Source organism: Cetorhinus maximus, chromosome 12 (genome assembly GCF_964194155.1).
Source record: "Cetorhinus maximus chromosome 12, sCetMax3.hap1.1, whole genome shotgun sequence".
NCBI lineage: Eukaryota > Metazoa > Chordata > Chondrichthyes > Lamniformes > Cetorhinidae > Cetorhinus > Cetorhinus maximus.
Window position 1 is genome coordinate 108,334,526 of NC_135890.1, and position 22,019 is coordinate 108,356,544.

Consider the following 22,019-nt stretch of genomic DNA (forward strand, 5'->3'; position numbering starts at 1 on the left):
TCCCCTCTATCTCATTTACTTGGATGTGTTCATTTCAGATGATAATGGAGGATGAGGTGGTGAAGGTGTTCTGGTCCTCATCTCTATCCTCTCCCCACACACGCACCCCTGCCAATAAAAATGTGGATTATTTAAATGTTTACTTAATCCAGGGTGATGTAAACAATTGAAAGCACATGTAATCCCTTTCATGATTTGTGCAGTAAAATTATTGAACAATTTTTGTGTCTCTATGCTGCCTTGAATAATTCTAGTCCTCAGTCAGCCCCAGAGTATTAAGATTATGGTTTCAACTGGGCATTCTTCACGTGGTGGATTCCTAGTTCTAGCAACAAAACTGATACAGCAGCAATTGGATATTGGTTGATTGGTTGAAGCACCATTAGTTTCCTGCTCTTTGGTTGCAGGTCAATGTATGTTGTTGAGCGGGAGGAGAAATGACATGGGAAAGAAAATGGAGGAAGTGATGCCCCAAAAATGTTGATGGGCTTAGTTGTCTTAAAAAAAAATAATACAAATTGCGATTCCTTAACAGTTGCACTTTAACACTTGTATTTTGATCTTTTATGTACTTTTTAGGCCTTGCCCCTGCATAAACTGTCCATCACTGAGAAAGTAGTCCAGGCTGTTCAGTCTATGTTGCTTCCACAGGAAGGGAGTCTCTCTATTCTGACCTCACTCCCTGCAATTGGTGATGGTTCTACTCCTGTGATGGCAGTAGTACGACTTGTAGCTGAAATAAGGACTAGGTAAAGTAACCTGGGTTGGGTTATATCTTTTGTTGCCTTTGGATTTTCCTGCTCTCTGCAGATTTTAAATAAGTTTTTTCTTGAAACAACTTGTTGTGCCATATTTTATTGAAATTTCCTTCTCAAATTTGGGCTCCTGACAGACATCATTTACAAGGGAAGATTATGCTTGAAGACCTCAACAATGTTAGTTGGCAGGAACATAACTTTATGATCTGTGAAATATGTTTTGAATATATGCAATAACAGCTTGGTGTATTTGATGTTATGGACCTAGAGTTGCTCTAAGAAGGCCACTTTGAGTGAGTTCTGTACTATATGTTTAGACTTTAGACTTGAACTCAGGTGCTAATTGCCAAGCCAGATTTCCTGAAGCCCTGTGGATTTTCAGTAACCCTGATTGAACAAATGATCAACTGTCTTTTAAAAGATTTTGCCTGAAGTATTCTTAAGATTTCATTACATCTGGGGCAAGGATGTCGAAATGCTGGCCTAGCCACTGAAGCTTGTGAAAGAATAAATAAAAATAAACTGACCTTGTGCCAGAACCTCAGTAGCCTTTGAATCCCAGCTAATAAGATTATTGATCCTTTGAAGGACAGTAGATATCTTGCATGTTTAACTCCAGTTCATGTCCTGACAAGGTTTGCAGTTTCATTGACCATTGAGAAGAAATAAATTGATAGCAAATGGGGCCTGTTTTAACTCTGAAGTAAAGACAGCCAGGTAATTGAGGAGAAGCTTTGAGGCTCCTAGATTCCTGCTTTACTATACCTCAACAATCTGAAGGGACTAACTGGGGCTCCCATGTTATGTCCATCAGAGATCTGAGCACATTGGATTAGTGCTTTTTTAGTTCACCCAGTGTGTTTATGAACTGCACATGGTGGCACATTATCAAATTAATTTACTGTTGACAGTTCAAATTGTGCTGCTTCAGGATAAATGACTCTTAACAAATAAGTATTCTGCTCTAGTGACACAGAACACACAACAGCACTGGTTCCTAATCATCTGTGAATTACAACAAGATGAGCTGCTTTATAAAGTTGAGAAAATAGGCAATTTGCATTCTGAGAAAATCTCAGTGACTAAGTGTTGCCCTTTCAACATATTTGGTTATTGTTACTTTGTCGTAAAGTTACAAAACTTGTTGATTTGTTGAATGAAGCTAAACTAGTCTAAAAAGTTAGTTCATCCATTACAGACAATGGCAAGTGGCGCTGTAACTTCAGTTCTTGATTACTTTGAAGTAACTAATGTAACTCTGTTACTTTTACAGAGCATGCTTAGTGATGGCCCAGTTGCTGGAGGATAGTTTGTTCTGTGAGGAGTTCATTCAACAGTGTCCAGCAGCAGTAGAGGTCTTGAACCTGGTGGCACAGGAGTGCAGCCCTGGTATGTATTGCTGTTCTAAACTGCAGTTAAATGTGGTGCATTCAGACTTTGTACCTTCAGAATGCATGTTTCTTGTCAATATCGTTAAGATACCATAGAGCACAAAACAACTGTATAATGTTAACTTTTACCAACTAATGCCATACGCACAAAGTTACCTGAAATTGAATAAACTCCTGAATGAAATCCAAAAATTGTGGATCATGTGTGTGTGGTGGAGGCACATTCAGTCATGGCTTTCAATAGGGTATTGGATAATCACCTAAAGAGAGAAAAATTTGCAGGGTTAGGGCAGAAGAGTGGGACTAGCTGAGTTCTTGCAGAAAGCTGGCAAGGACATGAATGGCCTCCTTCTGTGCTATAACCATTCTATGATTTTAAATCGGAGATTACAAATCTGTAACTATGAATTGCTTGACCTTCGTTCGCCTGGCATATGACATCTCAACACTCGAGTCAGTTTTGTCCCCGGAATTGCTCCTATATATTTGTGATTCTCTTTGTACCATTATAATTTGGAATCATCTTTGTTCCCATGAAAGCCTGTTTGGTTTACAGCCTCCCCAGTGTCGTTGTAATGATGTTACTACTTTTCACATTTCACCATTTAATTATTTCCTTCCTTTACCGTTTGCAGATTTTGGTTGCATTTCTGCACCATAGTTTAAAATAACCGGTTTGGTTATAAGCTAGGGCAGAGTACAATAATGAGGTCTTGCATTGTCTTCCGTGTGCCTGATTACGGGAACTGGCTATATGGTACTGTACAGTCTGCATACTTTTGTGTCTTGTAAATACTTATCCATTTCTTTAACCCTCTTGTTTTCAGGTGAACGACTGGTGGTAGTAGAGGCTCAGTGTGAGAGATTGCGGATGTTATACCGGGACTGTGCTCGTCCCCCACCTCCCCCACTGCAGTCTGACAGGAGACAGGTAATAGTACTGCAAAGAACATGTAATAAAGTCACATTATTACTCACTCTATTGCTCCACTTCACTGAAATGCATACATTACTCTACAGAATATTCTTTTCACCACCACCTCAATTTCTTTGTTAGCTTCAACATCTGAGGAGATTACTAGTACTATGATTGGTTAGCCAGCTAGCAACATACCTGTGGGATATGAGTCAGTCAACCAATTCTTGCTACTGTTTTGGAACCCATAATAATCACTTTAATGAGGTTGAAGGGTACATGCACATAATTGAAACACCATTACTAGAAGGGATCGCTCACTGATTCTATTGCAGATTGGTATCATGAAATTTGGGAAGTAAAAACTAATTCTATTTAGTATTGGTGTTGACTACATTCCAGTTTTCCATATATTGCATTTTACATGCAATTCTGCATTAGTTCAGTGTCTAGACAGCAGTCTTTTTATGTCAGAACAAATGCATTATTCTGTATTAAGGATAGCACTGTGACTTCAGGAATAGTCATGTTTTAACCCTGTAGTCGTTGAGAGATTCTCTATAATTTTATTGCAGCTACCTGTTTAAAATCCTAACAATACCTTTTTTCTTATTCGTATATAGGTTAGAACTGATGCCAAGTCCCATGTTACTTTAAGTACATTTTTATAATGCATCGAAAAATCCTTTTTTTCCTCACATCTGTGCATTACAGTACATGTTTATACCGCAACAAAGACCATGGAGCTGCAATATTTCCTGCCTTTTGTCTATGCTGCCTTATTGATAATAGCAAGGAAGTGCACAAGGGTGGCGGTGGGTTATTTGCCCAGTGACAAGCTTGGATAGATGTAGCAAATCAAGGAGTAGAGTCAAGGCAAGGGAGCAAAATAGTAATATGGGAAATGAGGATCAGAGAAGGACAGGAAGGGACAGAGAAAAAACTCCAATACTCCAACAGTCAAGACTAGATGATACAAAAATTTTTTTAAAAGACAAAACTAAAGGCTCTGTATCTGCATATAGCATTCATAACAAAGTAAATTAATTGATAGCGCACATTGAAAATAAATAAATATAATCTGAAAGCCATTACGGAGACATGGCTGCAGGATGACAAGGATTGGGTCCTGAATATTGAGGGATATATGACATTCCAGAAGAATAGGAAGCTAGGTGAAGCTGGAGGGGTAGCACTGTTAATCAAGGATGGCATTGATCTAAGAAATCAGGATGTAGAATTGGTTGGATAGTGATGAGGAATAATGGGGGAAAGAAGTCACTAGTGGGAGTGGTCTACAGGCCCCCTAACAGTAACCACAATGTAGGAGAAAGTATACAAGAAGAAATATTGGTTGCTTGTGATAAAGGGACACCAATAATCATGCGTGATTTTAATCTACATATAAACTCTCAAAATCAGATTGGCAGTAGTAGCCTGGATGAGGAGGGGAGGGGAGTTCATGGGGAGGCAATGGCGTACTGGTATTGTCGCTGGACTAATAATCCAGAGACCCAGGGATCTGGAGACCAGGGTTTGAATCCTGCCACAGCGGATGATGGAATTTGAATTCAATAAAAATCTGGAATTAAAAGTCTAATGATGACCATGAAACCTTAGTTGATTGTTGTAAAAACCCGTCTGGTTCACTAATGTCCTTTAGGGAAGGAGGCCTGCTGTCCTTACTGGTCTGGCCTACAGACCCACAACAATGTCCTCTGGACTAGGGCAACTAGGGATGGGTAATAACATGCTGGCCTGGCCAGCAACGCCCACATCCTATGAACAAATGAAAAAAAAAGAATGCTTTTGAGCTAGTTTCTTAGAGCAGCACATTCTGGAACCAACCAGAGAGCAGGTTTTATTAGACTTGGTATTGTGTAATGTGACAGGATTAATTAATGACCTCAGAGTAAAGGCAGCCCTAGTGAAGATGGTACTCCCTCCAATCTAGCAACTACCACCTAGGCCAGTTGAAGAGGAGAAGTTACACTCCGCGATCACACAGCGACCACAGAGACTCAGGCTTCCTTTAACCGGTTTTATTCAAGCAAATGCAAGGGAGCCGCAGTCATTCCTAAGAATGAAGACCCAGCTCCCAGATTGATTACACTTCATTACTTTTGTACTTTTTCTTATCATAATACATTTGAGTACATTTGAATAAGTACAATCGGTAACCGACACACTGGTCTCATGCTAACTATATCCTATTGAGTACGTAAACATGTGATTTTGCTAACCAATTATTCTAAAGGAATTATACATAATTATATTATCCAATCAAAATTAAAACACATACGCAAAGACCTTGGTTCTCACAACTCAAGACTGTTTGTGTTTCATCAAAGCCCCCTCTTTGCCCATTGTATGTCTTCCCATATCTAAGCTAAAACCATCTGCCCCTTTCCTATCTGAGAGAGGAGTACACTTAATCTAACTTTATGCCATGTTTTATCTTCAGTCTAGCTCTCAAGGCTTCACCGCATCATTGCACCACTTGAATTGTCCTGCCTGTTACTGGGCATTAGCTCATCTCTTGACTTCTGTGTAAATCACACAAAAACTCAAAGCCTCTTTGTGTGCAATGTCCATCTGCTTATCCTCAACTGTTAATATGTTTAGCATCAATGGCTGCCTGGAGATTTTAAGTATGTTCAGCAAATTCTTAGTGTGTTCTCTTTTAGCATTTTTAATTTCCCCCTAACACCTAGGTAGCAGCGACCACAGCTGAATTTTACATCCAGTCAGAAGGGAGAAGAGAGGGCGTACAGGACAACTATGTGGGCATGAAAGCTGATCTAGCTGAAGTGAACTGGGATACTAGGCTAAAGGATAGGTCAATAGAGAAGCAGTGGCAGACATCTAAAGGGATATTTCAGAATACACAGAATAAGTATATTCCTACTATAAAGAAAAATCCTAAAGGGAGGACCCATCATCCATGGTTAACTAAAGAAATTAGGGAAAGCATCAAACTTGAGGAAAAATCACATAATTGTGCAAAGATGAGTGGCAGGGCAGATGATTTGCCAGAATATAAAGAACGGCAGAGAATAACTAAAAGGTTCATCAGGAGAAAGAAATTAGTGTATTTTCTTTTGTTAATTCGTGGGATGTGGGCTTCGCTGGCTGGACCAGCATTTATTGCCCATCGCTAGTTGCCCTTGATAAGGTGGTGGTGAGCTGCCTTCTTGAACCATTGCAGTCCATGTGGTATAGGTACACCCACAGTGTTGTTAGGAAAGGAGTTCCAGGATTTTGACCCAGTGACAGTGAGGGAATGGTGATATTTTTCCAAATGAAATATGGGAACACCAACTTCCACATGGTGGTGTTCCCATCTATCTGCTGCCCTTGTCCTTCTAGATGATAATGGTCGTGGGTTTGCAAGGTGCTGTCTAAGGAGCCTTAGTGAATTCCTGCAGTGCATCTTGTGGTTGGTACACACTGCAGCTACTGTGCATCGTTGGTGGAAGGAGTGAATGTTTGTGGATGTGGTGCCAATCAAGCAGACTGCCTTGTCCTGGACAGTGTCAAGCTTCTTGAGTGTTGTAGGAGCTGCACTCATCCAGGCAAGTGGGGAGTATTCCATCACATTCCTGACTTGTGCCTTGTAGATGGTAGACAGGGTTTGGGGAGTCAGGAGGTGAGTTACTTGTTGGAGGATTCCTAACCTCTGACCTGCTCCTGTAGCCACTGTATTAATATGGCTAGTTCAGTTTTTGGTCAGTGGTAGCCCCCAGGATGTTGTTGGTGAGGGATTCAGTGATGGTAATGCCATTGAATGTCAAGGGGTGATGGTTAGATTCTCTCTTGTTGGAGATGGTCATTGTCTGGCATTTGTGTGATATGAATGTTACTTGCCACTTGTCAGCCCAAGCCTGGATATTGTCCAGGCCTTGCTGCATTTGGACATGGTCTGCTTCAGTATCTGAGGAGTCGTAAATGGTGTTGAACATTGTGCAATCATCAGCGAACATCCCTATTTCTCACCTTATGATGGAAAGAAGGTCATTGATGAAGCAACTGAAGGTGGTTGGGCTGAGGACACTATCCTGAGGAACTCCTGCATTGATGTCCTGGAGCTGAGATGACTGACCTCCAACAACCTCAACCATCTTCCTTTGTGCTAGGTATGACTCTAACCACGGAGAGTTTTCCCCCTGATTCCCATTGACTCCAGTTTTGCTAGGACTCCTTGACGCCAAGGAGGATGGTCAAATGCAGCCTTGATGTCAAGGGCAGTCACTCTCACATCACCTCAGGATTTCAGCTCTTTTGTTCATGTTTGATCCAAGGCTGTAATAAGGTCAGGAGCTGAGTGGCCTTAGCGGAACCCAAACTGGGCGTCTGCGAGCAAGTTTTTGCTAAGCAAGTGCCGCTTAATAGCCCTGTGACAACCCCTTTCAGTACTTTACTGATGGTTGAGACGGCCGGTAATTGGCCAGGTTGGATTTGTCCTGCTTTTTGTGTACAGGACGTACCTGGGCAATTTTCCACATAGCTGGGTAAATTCCAGTGTTGTAGCTGTTACAGGAACAGCTTGGCTAGGGGTGCAGCATGTTCTGGAGCACATGTCTTCAGTACTATTGCAGAATATTGTCAGGACCCATGGCCTTTGCATTATCCTGTGCCTTCAACCGTTTCTTGCTATCACGTGGAATTAATTGATTTGGCCGAAGATTGGCATCTGTGATGCTGGGGACCTCCGGAGGAGGCCGGGGATGGATCATCTACTTGACACTTTTGACTGAAGATTGTAGCAAATGCTTCAGCCTTATCTTTTGCACTGATGTGCTGGGCTCCCCTATCATTGAAGATGGGGATATTTGTGGAGCCGCCTCCTCCAGTATGAGAAGAAGGTAGCTGGAAATGAAAAAGCGGAAAGCAAGAGTTTCTATAGGTATTTAAAAAGGGAAGGAGTAAGTAAAGTGAGTGAGCCTCTCAAGAGTGACAATGGGAAGTTAATAGTAGCTAATAAGGAAATGGCGGATGAAATGAGCAAATATATTGTTTCTGTCTTCACTATAGAGGATACAAAAAACATTCCAGCAATGGCTGTAAATTAGGTGGAAGGGAGAGAGGAACTTGGTGAAATTACAATCACTAGGGAAGTGGCACTGGGCAAATTGATGGAGCTGCAGGCTGGCAAGTCTCCAGGTCCTGATGGACTTCATCCTAGGGCCTTAAAAGAGGTGGCTAATGAGGTAGTAGATGTGTTGGTGTTAATTTTCCAAAATTCCCTAGATTGTGGAAAGGTTCCATCAGACTGGAAAGCAGCAAATATAACCCCTCTATTCAAGAAGCGAGAGAGGCAGAAAACAGGAAACCATAGGCCAGTTAGCTTGACGTCAGTCATGGGGAAGGTGTTAGAATCAATCATTAAGGAGGTTATAGCTGGGTACTTGGATAACTCAAGGTAATCGGGAAGAGTCACCATGGTTTTGTGAAAGGGAAATCGTGTTTAACCAATTTATTGGAGTTCTTTGAAGGATTAATATGTGTTGTAGATAAAGGGGGAGCCTGTAGACGTAATGTACTTGGATTTCCAGAAGGCATTTGATAAAGTGCCACATCAAAACTTATTGCAGAAAATAAAAAATCATGGTCTAGGGCGTAATGTATTAGCATGGATAGAAGATTGGCTGGATGGCAAAAAACAGTATGCATAAATGAGTCTTTTTCTGATTGGCATGATGTGACGAGTGGAGTCCCTCAGGGGTCTGTGCTGGGGACTCAACTTTTTACAATTTACATCAATGACTTAGATGAGGAGAGTGATGGCATGGTAACTAAATTTGCAGATGACACTGCTAGGTAGGAAAGTTGTGAAGAGGCCATAAGGAGGTTGCAGACGGATGTTGAGTGGGTGTGCAAAAATAATGTGGGAAAATATGAAGTTATTCACTTTGGCAGGAAGAATAAAAAAGCAGAGCATTACTTAAACGGAGAGCGACTGCAGAATTCTGAGGTGCAGAGAGATCTAGATGTTCTAGAGCATGAGCCACAAAAGGTTAGCCTGCAGGTACAAGGAAGTAATTAAGAAAGCTAATGGAATGCTATTCTTCATTACGTGAGAAATTGAACATAACTGAAGTGTAACATCCTTACTTTTATACAAGGCATTGGTGAGACCACATGTCGAATACTGTGAAATTTTGATCTCCTTATTTAAGGAAGGATGTAAATGCGTTGGAGGCGGTTCAGAGGAGGTTTACTACATTGATACCTGGAATAAGCGGGTTGCCTTATAAGGAAAAATTGGACAGCCTGGGCTTGTTTCCACTGGAGCTCAGAAGAGTGAGGGGTGACTTGATTCAAGTAGATAAGACCCTGAACAGCCTTGACAAGGTAGACAGGGAAAGGATGTTTCCTCTTGAGGGTGAATCCAGGACTAGGGGGCACTGTTTTAAAATTAGGCGTGCCATTTTAGGAAAGAGATGAGGAGAAATTTTTTCTGAGCATTGTGTGACTTGGGAACACTCTGCCTCAGAAGGCGGTGGAGACGGGGTCATTGAATATTTTCAAAGCGGAGCTAGATAGATTCTTGCTAGGCAAGGGAATCAGAGGTTATCGGGGTGGATAGATCAGCCATGATCTTGCTGAATGGCAGAGCAGGCGTGATGGATGGAATGGCCTACTTGTGCTCCTATTTTGTATGTTCGTATGATAACTTTTTTCCTCCTTTCAGGTGGATCCTAGTGGTTTGAAAGACAGTTGAATCAATGTAATTCAGTAAGGGAAATAATTTGGAGGTGAACTTTTTGCCAATTTTCTCCCCTTATCTTCTGAAGATGCTGATTCTTATTGGGAAACTGGATATTGTCCAGTCCTCACCCAAATGCCTTTCTTCATGCATAAGCTCAACCAGTGAGTGTAAAGAAACTAATTAACTGCATGAGCCCAATTCTGTTCTTATTGGAAATTGAGACACATACTTTCCAAAGAGGGTCACTTGAATAATGACCAGGAGAAGGAATTTTGCTCATCTTTCTTTTATTTTACCTCTCCCTCCCAAGCCAAGGAACCACAAAATCAATTGATGTTTAAACTGAAGTCAGCTAACTCACTAGATATATAAAATTGAAACCTTAATTAAGACCTTCCAACCTGTATCGCTGTGCACAATTCCTGATGATGTATTAATTTGGAAGGTCTTTGGGGGAGTTTTGCCTAATCATAAACTACTTCATTCAGCTTGTCAGGTGTTCACTTTACTTGATTGGGCATCATTTAGTGTTGCAAGGTTAAAGGAACTTCTTCATTTTTGTTTTTTGAAAGTAGGTTGTTTTGAAGTAGATTTAAAATTGAAAGTATTACTTCCCCCTTTCTTCATTCTTCCAGCCAAAAGAAATTACCTGGTGCCCCTCTCGAGTTTTCCCTCCGGTGCGAGCATGCATGTTTTCTTCCCATCTTACTGCTGTGACATTCCTCGCTGATCCAAGTGCAGGAGGGGGCTTGCCTCGTGGGACATTCATCTATGCCACATCACAGATACCTGTGCAGGTAGGAGTTGACTGCAAGCAAACAAGAGAGACACAAGAATCATATAAATTCTATTGCAGTAACTGCACCGCTTCAAGCTTTGAATCAGCAAGCTAACAAGAAGTCTTATAATCCGGTTGCTGAAATGAGAGAGAAGAAAATGAATGAGGTGGTTGAAAGCTATTGAAACAACAGGGGCAAGTGACTTTGAATCGGCAACCTGGGAAGAGAGAAGAAAAGTGAATGGAAATAGATGTCAAGTGTTGCATGTTTATTACAGGCCAGCCACCATCTAAAAGAAAGAGACTGTTTAATATATTGGGTGTGTCCTTTGTCAGAATTTAACTTATGTTCCAACAATGAGCCCCTATGAGTCCATTCCCTCTATTTTGAAAACCTTTTGTTCAATCCCAGTCTGCTAGAATCAGGCAGAAGCTGATCAGGAACTGTTCCTGCCATCCATGCACTGAACTAATTAGGTGCTTGTCTGCTGTCTTCATATTATTCCTCCAATGGCTAATACAGTGACATAGGAAAAGGTGACTGAAAAGTACCTTTTATTGTAAAACCATTTAAAGCATCTGTCCTTATGAAATTTGGGACCTAAGGGAAAGTAGTGTTTCCTCCACTCAAAATAGTACCTTATAGTTGTCCTTCAGGCATTCAGGCCACTTAATGGATAATTGAATTGTATAAGCTGTCTTTAGAACAGCATGATTTTAAAATACTTTTCATTTTGCCATAATTAACAGTGAAATGTTTTGGTTTTATGTGCAGTAGTTTCTAGGTATATATTCATGTTACCAACTTTTATAACAGAAAATTAAAAATGTGCTTAAGGTATGTATTTTTTGCTATTGTGAAATGCTCAAAGGTGGTCAGATACTTAATAGTTAACGCTGTTTATATCTGTTCTTCTAAGGCACCATCGTTTTATTGGGAGTTAGAAATTGTTTCCTATGGAGACACAGATGATGATAGTGGCCCAATAGTGTCTTTTGGATTTGCTACAGAAGCTGAAAAAAGGGATGGAGCTTGGACAAATCCTGTTGGAACCTGCCTTTTCCACAAGTATGTGCCTGTATTTTGCGGTTTTACAGCTACTGTTCAGAAACAAGGGAGGGCACGGTTTAACTGCAATTTAGTTTTTACTTGTCATCCCGTAAGAAAAAGCTTTCTATTTGTTTGTCACAAAGATCAGGCTGTCACCAGTAACTTGGAAATGGGCCAGTTTTAAGTCTTATTTAATGTTAGATATGCGTTGTTTCTGTTGGTAGATAAATTGAACATCGGCAGTTACGGTGTGAAGGTTAGCACTAAATATATAAAAGGAGGTTAGAAGAAATGTTTTTCATATGAAGAATTATGGAAAGTGCAGTGCTTTGCCGCAAATAGTCATCAATGCTAAATTGGATGAAGCACTCAAAAATATGGCGCGATTACTTAAAGAATATGAATAGATATGAAATTAATGCAGAAAAATTTGATTAGCTTTGGGAGAGAGCAGATCTGGATTTTGTTAAAGTCCTTTCCTAACCAGAAGTGGGACAGACATTTTGCCCTTCTACTTAAATTTCCATTTTGATTATAGCATTTCATCATTTTTCGGAGTTCTTCTTTCTGTCTTCCCTTCAACCACTTATATTGTTCCACCACATTTTCTTTCCTGTTAGGTTAAAGTGTAGTTGACACATACTTTGACATTCATCAAGTGCTGGACCACAAGACATAGGAGCAGAAGTAGGCCATCCGACACATCAAGTCTGCTCCGCCGTTCAATGAGATCATAGCTGATCTGATAATCCTCAACTCCACTTTCCTGCCTTTTCCCCGTAACCCCTGACTCTCTTACTGATGAAAAATCTGTCTATATCAGCCTTGAATATACTTGACGACCCAGCCTCTACAGCCCTTTGCAGTAAAGAATTCCATAGATTCAGTACCCTCTGAGAGAAGAAATTCCTCCTCATCTCTGTCTTAAATGGGCAACTCCTTACTCTGAGATTATGCCCTCTGGTCTTAGACTCTCCCACAAGGGGAAACAACCTCTCAGCATCTACCCTGTCGTACCGTCTAAGAATCTTATATGTTTCAATAAGGTCACCTCTCATTCTTCTAAATTCCAATGAGTACAGGCCCATCCTACTCAACCTCTCCTCCTTAAGAAAATCCCTCCATACCCAGGATCAACCTAGTGAACCTTCTCTGGACTGCCTCCAATGCCAGTATATCTTTCCTTAGATAAGGGGACCAAAACTGTTCACAGTAATCTAGGTATGGTCTAACTAGTGCCTTGTATAGTTTTATCAAGACTCCCCTATTTTTATACTCCATTCCCTTTGAAATAAAGGCCAACATTCCATTTGCCTTCCCTATTACCTGCTGAACTTGTATGCTAGCTTTTTGTGATTCACGCACAAGGACCCCAAATCCCTCTGTGCTGCAGCTTTCTGCAGTCTTTCTCCATTTAAATAATATTCAGCTCTTCTATTCTTCCTGCCAAAGTGCATAATCTCACATTTTCCCATATTATATCCCATCTGCTAAGTTTTTGTCCACTCACTTAACCTGTCTATATCCCTCTGTAGACTGTGTCCTTCCCACTTATTTTTGTGCCATCCGCAAACTTGGCAATAGTACGTTCATTTCCCTCATCCAAGTCATTAATATATATTGTAAATAATTGTGGCCCCAGCACTGATCCTTGTGGGTTGAGTCCATGCATTGGCTCATTTTTGTGTTGTACTCCTAATTTGCATTTAAGACGAATAGGTAGAACGGATATTTGTAGAACAGCAAAAGTTGCAGCTGTATGTTTATTTCTTTTTCTCTCTACAGTAATGGGAGAGCTGTGCATTACAATGGATCCAGTCTGCTGCAGTGGAAGAGCGTTCGATTAGATGTCACTTTGTCTCCTGGTAAACAACAACAGTTTTGTGTGGATTGTTTTGTTTTAATTGGGATATATTTCAAAGTGGTCAAAATTTCAGGATTGCTTCTGTTGCATTTTGTCATTTCACCCAGCAATTTATTGATCTTTCCCTCAGCTTTATGTTAAAATGTTTGCAAATTCTTCAACTCAGCCCCTCACCAGAAAAATTTTGTAACAAGTGTTTTTTGGAACCAAGTGTGCTTCAATGTCCGAACGAATCTCGGTCTGCAAATGTTAATAAATGACTTGAATTTTGCTTTTATCGTGGCAGCAAACCACCCCAGAAGTGAAAATCTTGTTATCCATATGGTCTTAAATCTTTCATGACCTTTGCTATTATGGTTTGAGAGATAATCTAATCCTCACCTCTGTTGTCTAGCTGGATGGGACTGCCCTTGGGTGGTTCCATTCCGAACTATCTAATTGCAGTCAGTGAATCACCTGCACTGAATTTTCTTCCTGCTCCCATACAGTTACCTCTGGAGGCTTCCAAGCATCTATTGTTAACTCTCTCCTATTTCTCATCTGCATACTCGCTTAGCAACATCATCTGAAACAGTATTAAATTCCACATGTACACAGATGTCATTCTGCTTTCCCAGACCACTATCACCTTAGACCCCTCTGTTTCCTCTTATTAGTCACACTGCTTGTCAAACGTTGGATGAACAGAAATTTGTTCCAGTTCTATTTTGAAAAGACTATAGCAATTGTCTTCATCCCCACCACAAATCCTGCTCCCTAGCCACCAATTCCATCCCACTCTGAGGCTGAACTTGACTTTGCAACCTTAGTTTGCAATGAGATGAGCTTCTGATCCCATATCCTCTCCATCACAATGCCTACTTTCACCTCCGTATGCTTACCACTCTGCTCTTACCTCAGCCCATCTGCTGAAATCCTCATCCATGCTTTCGTCACTTCTAGACTTGACTGTTCTAATGCTCTCCTCTCTGACTGCCCAATTTTCACCCACCATAAACTTCAACTTACCTCTGCTGTGTATATTATAACACACACGATGTCCTGTTCACTCTTCACCCATGTGCTTGTTGGCCTAAATTAGCTCCCAGTCTGGAAACTACTCTTTTTAAAACCTCATCCTTGTTTTCAAATGTGAGCAAAATCCCACCTCTCCATATCTCTTAACCACCTGTCATACAAGCCTCCGTGATCTCAGCATTTATTCAATTCTGGCCTTATGCACATGCTTGATTTTCATCGTTCCACCATTCCACCTTGAGCCCCAGCTATTCACTATATATATCCATGATTTGGATGAGGGAACCAAATGTAATATTTCCAAGTTTGCTGATGACACAAAACTTGGGAATGTGAGAGATGAGAAGGGTGTTAAGAGACTTCAAGGCGAATTAGACAGGTTAAGTGAGTGAGCAAATACATGGCAGATGAGTATAACATGGATAAGTGTGAAGTTGCCCACTTCGGTAGGAAAACAGAATGGCAGAGTATCATTTAAATGGTGATAGATAGGGAAATGTTGATATACAGAGGGATCTGTGTGTTCTTGTACACCAATGACTGAAAGCAAGTATGCAGGTTTTTTTTTTCATTCTTGGGATATGGGCTTCACTGACTGGGTCAGCATTTATTGCCCTTCCCTAGTTGCCCTTGAGGAGGTGGTGGTGAGCTGCCTTCTTGAACCACTGCAGCCCATGTGGTGTAGGTACACCCGCAGTACTGTTAGGAAGGGAGTTTCAGGATTTTGATCCAGCAACAGTGAAGGAACGGTGATATATTTCCAAGTCAGGATGGTAAGTGGCTCAGAGGGGAACTTCCAGGTGGTGGTGTTCCCATCTATCTGCTGCCCTTGCCCTTCTAGATGGTAGTGGTCATGGGCTTGGAAGGTGCTGTTGAAGGAGCCTTGGCGAATTCCTGCAGTGCATCTTGTAGATGGTGCACACTGCTGCTACTGTGTGTCGGTGGTGGAGAGAATGAATGTTTGTGGATGTGGTGTCAATCAAGCGGGCTGCTTTGTCCTGGATGGTGTCAAGCTTCTTGAGTGTTGTAGGAGCTGCACTCATCCAGACAAGTGGGGAGTGTTCCATCACACTCCTGACTTGTGCCTTGTAGATGGTGGACATGCTTTAGGGAGGCAGGAGGTGAGTTACTCATCTCAGGTTTCCTAACCTCTGACCTGCTGTTGTAGCCACTGTATTTATGTGGCTAGTCCAGTTCAGTTTCTGGTCAATGGTAACCCCCAGCATGTTGATAGTGGGGAATTCAGTGATGATGCATTGAACATCAAGGAGTGATGGTTGGATTCTCTCTTGTTGGAGATGGTCATTGTCTGACACTTGTGTGGCATGAATGTTACTTGTCAGCCCAAGCCTGGATATTGTGCAGGTCTTGCTGCATTTGGACCTGGACTGCTTCAGTATCTGAGGAGTTGTAAATGATGCTGAACATTGCGCAATCATCAGCGAACATCCCCACTTCTAACCTTATGATGGAAGGAAGGTCATTGATGAAGTAGCTGAAGATGGTTGGGCCAAGGACACTACCCTGAGGAACTCCTGCAATGATGTCCTGGAGCTGAGATGACTGACCTCCAACAACCACAACCCTCTTCCTTTGCACTTGGTATGACTCCAATCAACGGAGAGTTTTCCCCCTAATGGTACGCCAGCTCGCTCTTTCATACTCTGGTTTGCAGCTTGATTGACTCCTGCATGTACTCCTGAAGAGGACCTTATCCCTCAACATCAATTAGCTAAAAAATTAAGTTGTCTAATTTTCAATTATGAAAACCTTGTTAGGTTTTCAAATTATTGCATTCCTGACCTTCCAGTGTGATTTCCTGACACTCAATCTGCAATATCAAACTGCCTAGTCAATTTCATGTCAATTAGAAAGGAACTGCGTATGTCAACAAATCACTCAACATTGACAAAATTGGAATGGTCCCTGAACTATTGATCTAAGTTGGTGCGGAGAGACAATGATCAGGAAGGTTGTGTGCCCAGGATGAGGCTATCGCATTGCACTGCCGGTATGCTGATACCTGCAATATCCCCATGTGTGGGGACAAAATCTGTTTGATTTTGAATAGGATGGGATTTTGTGGATTAAATGGAGAAAAAATGTTTTTTTTTTTAATCGCTTCTCTGGTAACCAATGATAATGTTAAAACCCTATATTCAATACTCCTGTCATAACTTTTAGTCACTTTTAAATCACACTGTTAAGAACAAGCAGTCAAGAATGGCCCTGTTAGAGTCAACATAGTGAAGAGAGGGTTTACACCTGCACTTCCATGCTGATCTATCACCAAGGAAACGTATTTATCTCCAGTTTTAATCTCCCTTTTCTCAGTTCCCACACCTCGTGCCACATGTTTATTCATCCAGGAGAGAGTTTTCTCAAAGCGTTCAGAACAATTAATTCGACTCCTCTTTTGTTTAAAATAGGCTTTGATATATCAACGGTAGGCATTATTTTTTCTTTTTTTAAACCTCTTATGAAGGTATCCTTTTTTTTTTTGGCTGGTGATCTTACAGCTGCTAGCACATTATAGTGAAAGCGTTTCCAAGCAATTCAACTATATAAGGCATCAAAGAAAAGTGTAATCACTTTTTCAGCTAATGTGACTATATGAACTTTCCAACGTACACATCTGAACAATCAGAAGTGTAAATTGTGGCTGTTTTTGCTGCCTTGTTATAGAAATAGTTAGCTGTTGGGCGAATCAGCAAACCACCTGATCTTTGTGGTTGCTTTTCACTAATTAATCTGACTCGGCCTTAAGCGGAGCTCTAACCACCTTCACTTTTTATTAAAAACCATTAACCACAAAAATTAAAATAGTTGCACAGCATATATATTTTTCATGCTTGACTTCTTTTCATTCTCTAGGTGATGTAGCAGGCATTGGTTGGGAGAGAAGTGATGGAACCCCTCCACCACCGGGACAACCATCAAAGGGCAGAGTATATTTCACATATTGTGGGCAACGCCTGAACCCATTCCTAGAAGATGTTTCTGGTGGAATGTGGCCAGTTGTTCACATTCAGAAAAAGGTAATTTCTTTGTTTCATTTATCATTCATTTTCAGCACATAAGCCAGATATGAGTTGAAGGTTTGTATTGTTTGAAGGTGGGCTGAGATCACCAAAATGCATTCCACCATGAAGCTCTAATGGCCCAAAACTTGCTGTACCACATGTTTTTATGGATTTACACTACCGTCAGATCCTTTAATTGTATAACATTCAGGAATATTGGAGCTGCAGTTTGCAGCATGAAGTAACAGCTCAATCTAACGTAGAATACACAACAACTGTCCTAGCGGCAACTAGTCTGTCATTCAGGCAGTTTTTAAAGATGGATGCTTGTTACATTAGACTGACTTGTTTAGATAATCTTTTGTTTATAATTGGCAAATGTTGAAGGTTAGTACCGGGGACTCCCCACATTGAGGGTGGGTTGATGTTGCCAGGCTTTATTTTGATTTGAAGCCATATGACTAGCCTAGTCACTGCTGATCATTTAACTTTGCTGCAGTCTGGAGAATCTCCCATATTGCTCATCTATCTTGCAGCTGAAGAGCACTGCAAGACACATGAAAAGTTCCGTTTTTGTGTACTCCTAAAGAAACAATGTTCATGAGTTCAGCAACCCTTTGCCTGACCAGAATATTTGGCAGATCAGTGTCACAGGCAACAAGTGCTCAGATTTCATTTGTAAGAGACTTGTTTAGGGGCTGCCAATTAATACTGGCTATTCTGTGCTGTAGATGTGCTATAATATATAATTTCTTAAACAACCTGCAACCATTCTTAAAAAACTGCATGGCTACAACTATCTAATCTTTCTGTTGTAGAAATTGTGCTTTCAATTTTTTCATCACCTACAATGGGCCACTGTTGATTACATCACCAGAAAAGTAAAATTAAGGTTTTAATATTTTAAACCAATGTAAAGATACTAGTTTTACTCAAATATGATTATTGCTGGTTTATAGAGGGACAATGAACAAAACAACAGTGGTGGATACGGCATGCCTAAGAGACATGCAAGCTGATCTTGCCACGCACTTTGTTTATACACTGTTCATATGTGTTTACATAAATACGAGTCATGAAAATTCCTTACTTGAAGTACTGCACTGTCAGAGGCTCCATCTCTTGGATGAGTGATTAGAATTGTCCCCTGGAGTAAAGGTAAAAGGTCTCACAGCACTGTTTTGAAGAAGAGCAGGGAGTTCTCATTTGTGCCCTGGCCAATAATTTATCCTTCAACCACAGCAGAATACCTGTTCATTATCACATTGCTGTTTGTGGAACCTTGTGTACAAATTGGCTACTGCACTTCCTGCACTACTACATTGATTCCGCTTCAAAGATACTTGGCTGTAGAGCACTTCAGACATTGAGGTTGTGAAAAGCACTAAATAAATGCAAGTCTTTTTCTTTTAAATTGGGAATATGGAACAATATCAGGTGAAGAGGCTGTTTAGAGGTGTTCTGATTTTCTATCTGGAACCTAGGGTGGAGAACCCACACTCTCCCAAAAAAACCCTTATCAAGGGACAAAAATAATTAAGTTCTTCAATATACTATCTCTAGTTATTTCTAATCATATGGAGTAAATTCTTGAACTTGCAATTGCTTGTTTCCATCTGCTTGTTTTTAATAGAATACTAAAGTTCGTGCAAACTTTGGGTGTCGTCCTTTTGCTTATGCAGAGGGTCAGGCACACCGGAACGCAGCTGACCTATGCGTTGATCTAGCCGAGGAAATCAGTGCCAACTTTGAGGCTTTGCCATTTGCCATGGCCTCTGACAGCGACAATGATGCCGGTGCTAGTGTGGCATCAGATACTGGATCCCATGGTCCACCCTGTCGAATTGCAGCAACTGCTGCAGCACAACAGCGTAAGTAGCATTACTTATTTAAAGACATTTGATTGCATCTTGGTGTTATGTTATTCGGTCTTTTCTATCCTCTTTACTCTAGATTTTTTTGGCATCAGTATTTTAGGCTATTCACATAGATGAGTGCCATCTCTCTATGACCTAGACACTAGGTAAGCTGCCTAGGTAAGCTTTTGATAATGTACCCAAGTGAACATATAGGAATCCAATTTTCCAAATACTTTAATTACGAGAATTATTCTGTGCCTCTTCCATCTCTGGAAATATCAGACCTTTTTTCAGGCTTTAGCAATCAAAAGCAGATGGCTTAGCCATTATCACATTGCCGTTTGTGGGACCTTGCTGTGCACAAATTGGCTGCTGCATTTCATACAATACAACAGTGGCAACACTTCAGAAGTACTTCATTGGCTGCAAAGCGCTTTGGAATACCCTTAGCTCATGAAAAATGCTATATGAATGCTATTTCTTCAACAATAGATAAATACAAGTAACAATGCATAGTTACAGTTAAAATATTAGCTAGTTCCTCAAAAGGAAAAGAATAAAAATATGAGATCACTAAATCACTGTTCTTCAGAATTAACATTTTTATATACACTTTAATTTTATTGGGTGGGCAATACTGCTCTTTCTAATTCTGAAAATTCCAAAGCAATTGCCTTGATTTGAGCACTGGAAATTGAGCATCCTTAATGATAGTTACTGGGAATTCTTAGATTTAAACAACTAACAGCTCAAACTTAAAAAGTAGCTGTCAGCTCTACATGCAACTGAACCAAACAAACAGTGTTGTATATGTTTGAATTATGTGTCTTGATTCCTTTCTCAAGCCTGTAACCTTGGAGATAACAAAATTTGACAAGATCCGAACAAGAGTTCTGATGAAAGGTCACAACTTGAAACGTTAACTCTGCTTTTCTCTCTACAGATACTGCCAGACCTGCTGAGTATTTCCAGCATTTTCTGTTTTTATTTCAGATTTCCAGCATCTGCAATATTTTGCTTTTGACTATTCATTTAGACTGGATCAAAATTTTTACAAGTTCTTAAAGATGCCACTTGATGGTAGGAGAATGAGCAAAAAACGTGCCTAATGTGGCATCTCTTATTCCCTCACTTACAGAATATGACAGTGATGCCTCTTGCCATTACAAAGTGGAATTGAGCTATGAAAACTTTTTGATATCTGGTCCATCCTGTCATCCATCACCAGTAGCTGATGACGAAAGTGATGATGATGATGATGACGACGTTCCAAGAGTAAGTGATAGGCGACTTCAAGTTAGCGATGAAAATTATCTGTTTGTTTTCTTGTCTTTGTATTGGGAGTATTCATATGTTTTTTGAGTCAGTTCTGTCCCCTTTTCCAGAATAAGAAACCTGAACATCAATTCAGAGTTTATAAACGATGGGTTCAAAAGCCACTGCAATGGTGATATTATTGACAGATGCCATAAGTTAGACAGTTGTGCTCCCTAATACTCCAGTGGTAGTTGATGCCACAATTTGCAGGGGAACTGAATAGAATACACTGCTGATAATAGTAAATTTGAGATGTTGTGGCCAATATTTTGATCCTGCCACTGAAATGACATATACCAGATGATGAAGGGCCAGAAGAGAGATCACCGTAGCTGGTTGTTGTTAAATGAACCAGTAGAATTATAAAAGATGACTAAAATTCTCGTTAAGCTTTCATGTTGGGATATGGCAATTTTTACTATACTCACCACTTTTTGTTATGTTTTAATAATAGTGGCTGATATTTAAATAGCATCACATCACCTGAGACAGCCATTGTCTTTGAATATGTAGAGCTTGGGGAGATTCTGATTTTCTCAGATGCAAATTGCTGCGGTTTTAAGCAGGCAACTCAGTTTTTACTGTTTTGCTACTATCTAAGTAGAAGCCATCATCCATATATGGTACACCTATTTGCAAAGAAGGCAACTGACATACGGTTAAAGCGAGATTTGTAAACTTCATGTATCGCCGTGGAACTCTCACTGGCAAATGGCAGCAGTCTTATCCCATTGGAATTCACTGCCTCCTGTGTTAAATTGCATTACGTCTCATTTTTAATTTTGCATTTTTAAAATTATAGCAGTTTTGTAATACATACATCAGTGTGTTTGTGGTTTCTTCTTTTGGTGAAACTCTAAAATAATTGCTTCCTCAAATGCAAGTCCACAAGTAATGCAACTGTTAGGTTTCCGATTCCACTATTTTTCAGGCTTAAGATGCAGCTATGTGAAAAATGGCTTAAACATGGCAAATTTACAATTGTCATTGATTTTTAATGGGGCTGGGGCTATAATAAATGATCACCTAGTCATTTTTTGATGAGGTTAATGGTTGGATGGCACAGAAACCCCCACAAATTATGACACAAGTCACTGTAGCCTTAATTTGTTGGAATTTTTGCACCGTGATAATAGCATATGCTATAGTGGCACGTATTCAAGTTTAGACCCACCATAAACCCAAATCCCATTGGTTAGCATTGGTAATGTAACAATTCATAAATAACCCATGATACACTTTGAAATGCATCTTTTACTTAATTTATTCCATCTGATCTAACCATGATAGATCATGAAGACCTGTGGCATAGAATTTATATCTTCATGATTCA

At 40.4% G+C, this 22,019-nt stretch overlaps 1 protein-coding gene and 1 long non-coding RNA gene across 2 annotated transcripts in view; one reads left to right on the forward strand and one right to left on the reverse strand.

Moving 5' to 3' along the window:
* The window catches only part of LOC144687829 (uncharacterized), a 701,476-nt gene extending 681,119 nt beyond the window's left edge, over window positions 1-20,357 (reverse strand). The window contains exon 1 of the long non-coding RNA XR_013578217.1: window positions 20,325-20,357. This is a non-coding gene — a long non-coding RNA (uncharacterized LOC144687829). The remainder of the gene's footprint in view (window positions 1-20,324) is intronic.
* hectd4 (HECT domain E3 ubiquitin protein ligase 4) overlaps window positions 1-22,019 on the forward strand; it is a 287,263-nt gene that overhangs the window by 194,175 nt on the left and 71,069 nt on the right. The window contains exons 43-51 of the mRNA XM_078554314.1: window positions 580-749; window positions 2,032-2,147; window positions 2,977-3,080; window positions 10,413-10,574; window positions 11,476-11,624; window positions 13,392-13,471; window positions 17,362-17,525; window positions 19,144-19,381; window positions 20,508-20,644. Coding sequence (XP_078410440.1) covers window positions 580-749; window positions 2,032-2,147; window positions 2,977-3,080; window positions 10,413-10,574; window positions 11,476-11,624; window positions 13,392-13,471; window positions 17,362-17,525; window positions 19,144-19,381; window positions 20,508-20,644 — 1,320 coding nt within the window. The remainder of the gene's footprint in view (window positions 1-579; window positions 750-2,031; window positions 2,148-2,976; window positions 3,081-10,412; window positions 10,575-11,475; window positions 11,625-13,391; window positions 13,472-17,361; window positions 17,526-19,143; window positions 19,382-20,507; window positions 20,645-22,019) is intronic.